Source organism: Schistocerca americana, chromosome 3, assembly GCF_021461395.2.
Source record: "Schistocerca americana isolate TAMUIC-IGC-003095 chromosome 3, iqSchAmer2.1, whole genome shotgun sequence".
Taxonomy (NCBI): domain Eukaryota; kingdom Metazoa; phylum Arthropoda; class Insecta; order Orthoptera; family Acrididae; genus Schistocerca; species Schistocerca americana.
The window spans coordinates 124,436,514-124,448,638 of record NC_060121.1 but is presented as its reverse complement, the minus strand read 5'-3'; the positions used below and the strand labels follow the sequence as shown (position 1 = coordinate 124,448,638).

Here is a 12,125-nt window from a genome sequence, read left to right as displayed (position 1 = left end):
GAAGGCATTCCCGCCGTTGGTTGTGGTTACTACACTAACTACTGCATCATCTCACTCAGATGTCTGTCTTAACATAAATAACTATGATTCTGTTCTAATCCAGATAAAGCAATGAAATGAATCATTGAAAAAAGTAATGAGTGGACTATTAAAATAATATGCAACATAGTATCTTCCTAATAATTTTCACTCGCAAGGTCACTGACCTTGACCTTGGCCTTTAATATTTCAGAACATCCAGCCTTCAATTTTTTGGAAAAGAAAGAAGTATTGTATACTATAGTATGTTACAATAAACATGGTAAATATGAAGATCAGCACACAAAAGGCTTCACACTCAAAAATTTATTTAATTTTAATTTACATCACTTCTCTCACAACATCCAGTATGCAGTTACGAATCCAGTTTTATGCTCTCTCTAACATGGAGTGGCACAATCAAACAACTGGCAATCTAAGTCTGCAACAACAGCCATTATTTTGATATTGTTTTATCAGGCAATCAGTTTCAACATTCCAATCACCTAATTGGGCCTGTTGCATGAATGACACCAAGTACCACATGTGCATGTATAACACAAGTTAAGTCACCAATATTCAAATCTGTTTCTGTAGAGATTCGGACTTCATGAGATACACTATGTTATCAAAAGTATCCAGACACCTAGCTGAAAACGACTTAAAAGTTCGTGGTGCCCTCCATCAGTAATGCTGGAATTCAATATGGTGTTGGCCCACCCTTAGCCTTGATTACAGCTTCCACTCTCCCAAGCATATGTTCAATCAGGTGCTGGAAGGTTTCTTGGGGAACGGCAGCCCATTCTTCACGGAGTGCTACACCGAGGAGAGGTATCAATGTTGGTCAGTGAGGCCTGGCACGAAGTCGGCATCCCAAAACATCCCAAAGGTGTTCTATAGGATTCAGGTCAGGACTTTGTGCAGGCCAGTCCATTATAGCAATGTTATTGTCGTGTAACCACTCCGCCAAAGGCCGTGCATTATGAGTAGATGCTCGGTCTTGTTGAAAGATGCAATCGCCATCCCCGAATTGCTCTTCGACAGTGGCGTCAATGTAGGCCTGTGCTGTCATAGTGCCTCGCAAAACAAGGGGTGCAAGGCCCCTTCATGAACATGAAAAACACGAGCACACCATAACACTACCACCTCTGAATTTTACTGCTGGCACTACACAGACTGGTAGATGACATTCACTGGGCATTCACCATACCCACACCATATCATTGGATCGCCACATTGTGTACCGTGATTCGCCACTCCACACAACGTTTTTCCACTGTTCAGTCATCCAATGTTTACACTCCTTAGTCCACGCGAGGCATCATTAGGTATTTACCGGCATGATGCGTGGCTTATGAGCAGCTGCTCGACCATGAAATCCAAGTTTTCTCACCTGTCATAGTACTTGCAGTGGATCCTGATGCAGTTTTAGAATTCCTGTGTGATGGTCTGGATAGATGTCTGCCTATTACACATTACGCCCCTCTTCAACTGTTGGCGGTCTCCATCAGTCAACTGATGAGGTCAGCTTGAATGCTTTTGTGCTGTACACGTCCCTTCATGTTTCCAATTCATTATCACATCATAAACAGTGGACGTAGGGATGTTTAGCAGCCTGGAAATCTCACGTGCAGACATATGACACAAGTGATACCCAGTCACCTGACCACGTTTGAAGTCCATGAGTTCCACAGAGCACCCCATTCTGCTCTCTCACAACATACAATGACTACTGAGGTCACTAATATGGAGTACGTGGCAGTAGGTGGCAGCACAATGCACCTAATAAGAAAAACATATGTTTTTGGGGGTGTCCGGATGCTTTTGATCGCATAGTGTATCTTTAGATACCTTAACTTTGTGAACATGAGTGCTCTTCTCACATGTGATGGGAACTCAACTGTAGTCACATGTGTGCTCTTTACACATGTGGCTGCAACTGAGTTGCTGTCACATTTGTGAAGAGCACACATGCTCATGAAGTTCAGATATCTACAGAACCAGATACAAATATTGGTGCCTTGTCTTATACATGCATGAGTGGTACTCCGTGTCATTCATGCAACAGGTTTGAAGATGACATGACTGGAATGTCAGAATTGGTTGCCTGATGAAACAATATCAAAATATAGGTGGTACAGTATTATTACATTTCATTGACCAGCTGCTGTCCCATGTTTCCGAGCCCAATATGGAGTTACCTTTAAGGAATCGTGTCAAATTTGGCTACGGCATACTCAAACAAAGGCTCGAAACAGCAGCCACCAATAGCAGTCACTATTATTCTGACCAACTGGTGAACATTTCTTGCTGTAAACAGCCAACAAGACAGATTTTTATCTCAACCAGTTTAGTTTGTTACATGGCAGTGGCTTGTTTACTATAACTGCAGAGTACATGTTCTGTGAAGTAGTATTTATAGTTTAGTGGTTTGTAAAAATGGATCTTAAGTTCCTTCATGTTTCCACTTCATTATCACATCACAAACAGTGGACGTAGGGATGTTTAGGAGCCTGGAAATCTCACGTGCAGACATATGACAATCCGTTTAAAGAATGAGGTCATGCAAGAGTACAGAGAATTTGAGGAATGTTCGGGAGTGTCGGTACTCAAGTGTCCTAATGTATTGGTAGGTGGAAAAATTTACAGAAAATGTATAAAGCAAATATCACAAAATCTTTCCATCTTTACAGGTGTAGCCTTAGTTATCTTAAGTACTTCCACACATAAGATGTAAGCGAAGATGAAATAACATCTAATTACATACTGGATTCTTTAAATACTAGCCTTCAGTATTTAAGTGAATCGCCTGTGAAGAAAAAGAGGCTTATGTGTGAGAAAAAATACCCAAGTAAAAACTGAAAAAATGTTGCCTCAGTGTTGGAACATACTTCTGTGGCACAACTAGAAAAAGAAAGGTATGGAAAAAAATTGCAGGAAGCCAAATAACAGTAAGTTTTGCAATTCAGACAGTATGTGCGACAAAATACAAATTTTTAAAGTACATCCAAATAGTTCAAGTACAAGGAGAAACCATGAAAGAATTATCCATTTCAGGTTTGATAAGAGCAGCAAACGAGCAGCAGAACATGCCATATTAGTGACACCAAATTCAAAGACATAGATAAAACACTGTGTGAGAAAGCCATTAAACGTGTACATGATTTTTATTGTGATCACAATATGAGCTATGTGATGCCAGGAAGAAAAGATTGTGTGTGTGTGTGTGTGATCTTAACCAATTGTGTGCATAGTTCAAAGCCACATACCCAGCTGTAAAAACTGGATTCTCAAAATTTTGAGTTGTGCCCAAAGCACTGTGTTCATATCTCACACCAGAAATTTTAAGTTAACGGTTGAAGAGTGTAAATGAAAAGAATTAAAAGTGTGAAGAACACCTCCCAAGTGGGTAGCTGCTTTCAAGAATAAAGACAAATATGTTGCAGGAATCGCCCATGTAATTAACAATGAACACTAGTATTGTAAATTTCATAATATGACTAGCCACATAAAAAAATTCTATGTTAAAATTAAGCTTGTTAGGTAACACCCACTTTGAAAAATAAAAATAAAGCAACTCATGCAAAAATTTAATAGAGGAGATAAGCTACGTACCCATTTGATCAATCTTCTCCATTTCTGCAATAAGCTGAACTGGGTCCTTTCCTTTCAGCACTGCTGCTCTGACCATCTGTCTTTGTTTCTTGTTTTTCTTCAGTTCTTTCTTCCTTGCTTCTTTTCCTGAACAAGAGGCATTTGGTGCAGATGAGCCATGCATGGGAATAGCAAGTTGATACAAGGACATAAATAGCGAAACATACGTTTTTGCTAACACTACCAAAACAATTCTTTAATGTCGTTTGTATGTAATTTACCACACAAGGGAGACAGGAGCCCTTAATTCAAAACTGTGAGCAGTTGTTTAACATGATGTGTAATTTAAATTGAAGAAATGACAGAGCTAAACATCTCTCAGCATGGAACATTGAGACACAGTTCTGTCTCAGCTGGTTCAGAGAGGCTAAGGTAACAGGGCTCCATGACCTTGTTGAAGGAACCATTCCAGTATTCACCAGTCATCATCATCATCGGATAATAATTTACTTACCCTCATACTTTAGTTTCTGGAAAGGAGAGCTTCCATTTTTAAGTTGTACAGCTTTTATTTTAAAAAATCTTTTTTTTTAATTTTTCAAGGGTAATCTATATCTCCACCGAAATTGTTTCTTACTAATTTCTTGGTTACAATGTTTATTTCTATTGTCTTTGTTGCAGTTATTTCTTATCACTTTCTTTGATGCAGTTACTTCTTTTCACCTTCATTGTTGCAGATATTTCTTACACTTTGTTGTAGTTTCTTGTAAGTTCCTTTGTCGTGGTTGTTAATTGCATGTTTCTGTATTGTAGTTGTTCAATGCCAATTTGTTTACTGAAGAGGTTTCTAAGAAATCTGAGACCATCCAGTGAGTTCTGTTTTCATGAGGAGTTTGCCAGTTGACACAGTTGCATTGTGTTTTGAGGAAAGGACAGTTTGAAATGTCTTCTGAGTGGGGTCACAGGAGAGTGAAGTGTGCTGACTATTTGCATATTCATAAAAGAGTGATATACAAGACGAACAAAAAAACAGATTTTGTTCAGGTTGGGAATAAATGCTTTCATTTGAAGACTGTTTCAAAATGAAGATGTTTCCAGCGATGACCTAAATATTTTGACAGAATAAAAACAATGACAGTATCTGAACAAGGTGAAGCCCCCCATGGTGCAGATGATGCAAATTCTGCATCAATAGAGGAAGAATTAAATATCCTGAATCACTTAACTACAGAGGTAGGTATTAGTCCTGTTAAGAAACCATGGTCAGTGAAGTTGAGTCATAAGCTCTATGCATCAAGAAAGCGCAGAGAAATTACTAAAGCTATGAATGAATACATTACAGCAAAACTGACCACACTCTTCAAAATAGAAATTCCATCTTCACAAGAAAATGAACCAATGCACTCTTGCCAGGAATTTTTTACAAATATCAATTCAGCTGTCGAATACTGTGCATCCTACAGTGAAAACGTGCAAGTTTTAACTATTATTCCACAGATATTTTCAAAGAAAACAATTTTGAGCTGTATTCCATCAGTATCAAAGTACATGGTAGACAACTCTAGAAGTGTGAGGTCTGTAAAAGGAGTCTTTGGAAGACCAGATCCCTACTATGATCATCCTATAGAAACAGGTCAAGTTCAAATAGAGCAGTCATTTTATCTGGAAGATAAATGGGACTGTTCTCGCCGAGTGCCAACAAAAAAGACACTATAACTGTAACAGTTGAAGGTCAAAAGGTTGTGAAAGTGAAGAGGTACATGACTGGCAGTAGTAAAAAAGTTTTGTAGTTTGTAAGGGCAACTATGCAACTTCACATATTGGAAGATCAAAATTTTATGCACTATGACCTGAGCAGGTAGTTACACACACACACACACACACACACACACACACACACACACACACACACACACACACACACGTAGAGTTGTCCGTTTATGTGTATACTGAGCAAATTTTGAACTTTGTGTGATAACTTTGAAGAATTTACTGGAGCACGTGACATATGACACCTTGATTGGGTGCGTGAAGTTATTAGTAGTCTGTGACGTACAGCGAGAGACTTGTTTGTTTTAAGAATGTGGTGACTGCCCTGGAAAGGCAGGACTGTCTTTACAGACACTTTGCCTGGAAGACGTAGCAGATAACTCTGCAGAAAATACATATGCGACATGGGAGGAAAATAAACTAATTAAGAAAATGTTGCCTTTGACAGTTTCATTGATGAACTTGGTAAATGGTCAGTGAAAGCAGTAACACATCAGCATCTGAAGAAATTGCAACAACAATACGTTGCAGAAGTGGAAGGGTGTGTACAGGCTGAAGAACTATCTTTAGTGCTTCACTGTGATTTTGCTGAGAACTGGTCTGTAGTTCTCCTACAAGGAGTAATGACCAGGTTTCAATTTTTACAAGAGTGACATATTTTCAAAACAAGACCACAAGTGTTGCAGTTATAAGTGATGACACAGGACATGACTCAGCATATGCTTTGCTAGCAATGTGCAAAATTCTTCTATTGGAAACAGGGGCAAAATTCTTCTATTGCAAACAGGGGCAGAGCAGATCATCATTATTTCTGATGGTGCTCCCAGTTATTTTAAAAATCATTACCAGCCGTTTGAACTGAGTAAGTCACTTGTGCCAACTGACTGGATATACAGTGCTACTGGTCATGGGAAGGGGCCTTGTGATGGTGTAGGAGGCCTGCTGAAGCACTATGCTACAAAACATAATCTTTCCAGGTCAAATACAGCTGTGATTCAGAATGCTGAGGATTTTACTAGAGTCGTGAAATCTTACACTTCCACAACCCTCATTCTTTTGTCCAAAGAGGAAATCAAACAATTCCGTGAGCAGAAAACAGAAGAATGGTTCACACAAATTAATCCTGTGAAAGGAATTCAGAAGACACATTTTTGGACTCAAAGTGATGGGAAAACTCATATTGCACATGCTTTGATGAGCAAGAAAGAAGAAATTTCGTTTGTTCAGCCAACAACTCTTGAGTCATGTGTTCACTGAATATGCAGTTCTGTGCTCTTGTACCGAGTTGTACCCAGAGTCAATTATAGTTTAAAAATTCAAATGTTGCAATTTTTAACTATTCATTCCAAAAAACGTAAGTCGCCTAATGTTACAGTAATAATGTGAAATACTTTTGTAATGAAACAATGGAGTAGAATGATTTTTCATTATTTAATTAAATTTTAGGTTACACTAATCATCTTTTCAATTATTTATGACAAATATTGATTTTATGACTGAAGCAGTATGGAAAGTACAAGTAGGCAGTGTTTTCTTGGACAGTATCAGCAAGATACATGCCTTGTGTGAATGAACTGACCAGTGAAGAACAAGAACTTTTATTATGGAGAAGCAACAGTCATTTATATTGTGATTTAAGTGTTTCGCGTGTGTGTGTGTGTGTGTGTGTGTGTGTGTGTGTGTGTGTGTTTTAAAACAAAGACAGGTACCTGCGCAGATTCTCTCTACATAAGAAAATTTGCTGTGATCCCTTCAAGCCCCATAAACAATCTGTTTCATCTGGACTGCGTGTGAAATTGGTTTAGAAAAGGCAAAGACCTTCAAAATGAGAGGCTTTAGCGTTATTCCTGGGGAGAAAATGTGCCCAACCTTATTAATGCAAAACAAGCAAGTGACGACTCATCACCAGACTATATAAACGACATTAATGTGAAGGTGCAGACTCCTGAAAAATGTGTGCTCAATATTAGCTTAACTAGCTTAGGAGTATCTCCTGCAAAGCTGCATTCAGTTTCTCGGCATAGTCGGTATGCAGCAGCAAAACGAAAATTGGAATCAGCAGCTGGGGCTCTGAAAACTAAAATTTCACATACATATCAAGTTCAGCTGGCTGCTGATGCAAGCATGATCCCTGGCAGTGATTTAACAGAACTGGAAGAAAAGGCAAGACATCATGATGAACTCATGGACAAAATAAAACAGAAATTTGAATATGCAAATAATCGTGAAAAAATTTAGTTACTTACTCTTGTGCCACCAACTTGGTCTCGACAGAAAGTCAGTTCCAAATTTCAGGTTTCTGAATATTTGGTACGACAAGCAAGAGCTCTTTTAATGGAGAAGGGTATTTTATCAATGGCTGAGCAGAAAAGAGGAAAGACATTGCCACGCAATACAGTGCAAAAGGTAAAGTGTTTTTATTTGGATGATGAAAACACAAGAATAATGCAAAACCGATTACTGGAACATGGTCTGTGCATCACATTGTACCAATATCACCAACCAAGATTGGAGCAAAAAGGCTGAGCTGTGATATGGATTTTAGTACTGTGCAGCCCAACTGCTATGTTGCTTGTGCATATGACTATTCTTGGAATTTGGGAATTGTTGAGAAGATGAATTGTGAAGAAGGAGATGTTACAGTAAGGTTCATGCATCCTCATGGACCATCCATGTCCTTCTACTGGCCTGATAATGATGTTTGTGATGTTTCTTTCTCTCATATTTTGTGTGAAGCTGATATCACCACAGCAACAGGCCGTACTTATTCTCCAAGCAAAGAGTCCTCAAAAATGGTGGAGGAAAAGTGTTTCTCATATAAAAAAAATATTATCTAAGCATCAAAGTGTCTTGTCACATGTGTAGTTCTGAATAAACTTGAATGCAGATTCCAGCACCAGAATTTTGTGCAGTGTCCTCAAAGTCTTTCGTGATGGCATACATGAATAAAATGTTCTCTATTTTCCAGCCACGTCAATTTGAATAAAAATCCTCGAGCCATCTCTGCCATCGTCGTCAGGAGTTCACTGACTGCTACGGTTTCTCGCTTATATGGGCATGATGACATCACCAGCAGCCAATCAGATCGACCCAATGTGGCGCGCGTAAGTCGACCAGGGCAGCTAGCGGAGCTAATGCCTGTGGCAGCACCGGTGACGTCAGGTGGCGCCAGGGGCAGGCGCCACGTCTGAAACTGCCACTCCCGCATCGCGCATCTGTCTTTGCTTTCTTTCGATGTCCAACGCCCACACCCCTGCCTTGCTGAGTGTGTATCCCTGGTCTCCGTTGAAATCGTTTTTGTTTAAACGAATCTTGGCCGCTTCTTTGATAATGAAGTCCCAACATGTAGACACATGAGCTAACACTTTTGTATTTTTGAACTGTATTTTATGTCCGTTTTCTAGGCAGTGCTCTACTATGGGCGACTTGTCAAGCTCCCTTTGTTTTATATGGCGCTTGTGCTCAGTTCGATGCTCTGCATCTGTGCAAATTGTTTGTCCAATATACATGCTGCCACATTCACAGGGTACACCATACACACCGGGCACTCGAGGAGCAATGTCGTTTTTAACAGGGCGCAACATATTTTGTATCCTGGGGGCGGGGAACACTGGTCTTAGCCCACGTTTCTGCAGCAGACATCCTAACTTAATGCTAGTTGCTCCACAGTATGGCAGGAATACAGTCTGTTTGGTCTCTTCTACTGATTCACCATGTGTCTTTCGTCAGCGGCCCTTGAAAGTGTTTGCAATGTCTCTTTTGCTGTATCCATTTTCCCTGGGGGGGATGGGGGGGGGGGGGGGGGGGGGGGAAACGTTTTCAGTTCTGCAATTCAGACTGTAGGATCAGAGATAATCTTGGCTTTATGAACCAACGTGTTCAGGACAGCTATCTTGTGTCGATCATATGAATGGTGTCCATCCCAACATTAAATTTACTGTCAAGATGGAGAAGCATGGCAAGCTACCATTCTTGGATGTTTTGGTTGAGTGGAAGGCAGGAGGCCAGCTTGGTCATTCAGTGTAGTGGAAACCAACACACACTGATCAGTACTTGAATGGCAATAGTTTCCACCACCCTGTACACAAGAAAGCTGTCCTGAACATGTCGGTTCATAGAGCCAAGATTATCTCTGACAACAACCACCTACAGTCTGAATTGCAGAACTTAAAACCTGTTTTCAGGGAAAATGAATACAGCAAAAGAGACATTGCAAACACTATCAAGGGCCGCCGACAAAAGACATCTGCTGAATCAGTAGGAAAGGCCAAAAGGACTGTATTTCTGCCATACTGTGGAGCAACTAGCAGTAAGTTAGGACGTATGCTGTAGAAACATGGGCTAAGACCAGTGTTCCGGCCCGCCCCCAGGATACGAGATATGTTGCGCCCTGTTAAAGACGACATTGCTGTTCGAGTGCCCGGAGTGTACAGTGTACCCTGTGAATGTGGCAGCATGTATATTGGACAAACAATTCGCACAGTTGCGGAGCGTTGTACTGAGCACAAGCACCATAAAAAATAAAGGGAGCTTGACAAGTCGGCCATAGTGGAGCATTTCCTAGAAAACAGACATAAAAGTAGGTTCGTAAATACAAAAGTGTTTTTGGGACTCCGTTACAAAGGAAGAAGCCGAGATTCGTTTAAACAACAATAACTTCAACAGAGACCAGGGATACACACTCAGCAGGGCATGGGGGTGGGCGTTGGACATCGAAAAAAACCAAAGACAGATGCGCGATGTGGGAGCGGCCTGCCTCTGGTGCCACCTGATGTCACCGGTGCTGCCACGGGCAATAGCTCCACTAGCTGCCCGGGTCGACATACGCGCGAGCGCCACATTGGGTCGATCTGATTGGCTGCTGATGATGTCATCATGCCTATATAAGTGAGAAACCGTAGCAGCCCTGGCAGTCAGTGAACTTCTGACGACGATGGCGGAGATGGTCATCGAAAGCTCGAGGATTTTATTCGAATTGACATGGCTGGAAAACTGAGAATGTTTTATTCATTTTGTGCAGTGTTGACAGTACTGGCTTTTGACAAAATGCTTAAATATTATACACAAAATGCTATGTATTTTTACATTGAGTTAATTTGGTTATGGCAGAGGTAAGAAAGTGTTCATATGTCATGTAATGCCCAAGTTGCCCTATATTTTAAAATGTGTAATTTTGTTTCATATATTGCAATTTTTGTTCCATTTGGATGTTGTTATGTGCACTTATGCTGTTAATGTCTCTTGGGTAGTAATTGTACAGGGTGTTCGTAAATGAATATCGGGGTTTTAATGCTTTATAACATTTATTACATTCAACTTACAGTTATAAATGGTATGTCCAATGAAAGAGCAACTCAAACAGTTGTGTTTGGCTCCAGTGCGCAATGTTTCCACCACAATCCGCTAGATTGATTGAACTTCACTGCACCCAAGCACTGGGTAGGCCGCAAGGGGCCCAATGACACGGCTTGCTTTGCATGAACCTCCACATTCACTGGACCTAACGCCATGCGATTTTTTCCTTTGGGGTTTCAACAAGGATCGCGTGTATGTGCCTCCACTACAAGCAGACCTCCCTAAATTAAGAAACCAGATTGAAGCAGCTACTGCTACAATCAGTGAAGACACACTTATCAACATTTGGGAAGAACTCGGCTATAAACTTGATGTGTGCCGTGTGACAAATATTGGTCACATTGAATATTTATTAGGTTCTTGGTAAAACTGTTTGAGTTGATCTTTCATTTGACGTAGCATTTATAGTTGTAAGTTTAATATAATAAATATTATAAAGCATTAAAACCCCGATATTCATTTGTAAACACCCTGCATTTCTCTCCAGTGCCATTAATTTCAAAACTGATTTTTTTGTATGATGAAATTTTATTACTTGTGGATCACTTTCTAATGTTTTTGGTGTTATATAATTGTCCAAAATATTTTTTCTAATTTAATAATAAAATTAAATAAAATTAATTTACAAAAATTTAATTGGACAATTTTAACATGTTTTCAGAAACTACATGTCCGAAAGGATATTCAGGGAAAAAACTGTTGGCATACCATATTTGTTTAAAAACTGCAGCCAATTTTCAAATTTTTACAGTTTGCTTTGAAGTAATGCATTGCATCAAACTTTCAGCAATTGCTACCAACATAATGTATATAAAGCAATAAAAATTGGCATAAGTTCATGATATTAGATAGAAAAGCAGTACACAAAATCTCAGTTCACAACTAGATAATGGGTGTCATGGCCTGGATGACTTGATGTGGTATGACATTCAAAACGGTGTGCGCAGTGTCATCTTTGGAGGGCTGTACCTCGAAGCAGAAAATTTTTTGGAGAAAACAAAAAAATACGTGTCCCTTACTTAGTCCCCCATTTTAACAGATGCTTAATTCAATAACATCTGAGACTATTAAGGTAAGATTTTTTTCCTAGCCTGCCTGAACTGATATGGACTACGCCCATAACTATTTCCACTTTTAATGTTTGTGCTTGACTCTTATTAATAGTAATCAGGAAGGCCACTTTCAAAGAGAACTGCTAGCAACTGAAGTTGAAAGGCAAGTTTGCTGGGATGATAGGAAATTGTGGTATCAATACTGTCACTCCGTTGACTCCGGATGGTGATGATGGTGGCCTCCATTATATGACTTCTCAGCTCTGTAATGCGTAACCTGGTGCTGTTGCACAATCTTGTTGCATTCAGGTTACACATCAGTATGACGGGCACATC

At 39.8% G+C, this 12,125-nt stretch overlaps 1 protein-coding gene across 1 annotated transcript in view; it reads right to left on the bottom strand.

Moving 5' to 3' along the window:
• LOC124606906 (WW domain-binding protein 11) overlaps window positions 1-12,125 on the bottom strand; it is a 100,852-nt gene that overhangs the window by 70,662 nt on the left and 18,065 nt on the right. Inside the window, exon 2 of the mRNA XM_047139009.1 lies at window positions 3,634-3,759. Within this exon, the coding sequence (XP_046994965.1) occupies window positions 3,634-3,759 (126 nt within the window). The remainder of the gene's footprint in view (window positions 1-3,633; window positions 3,760-12,125) is intronic.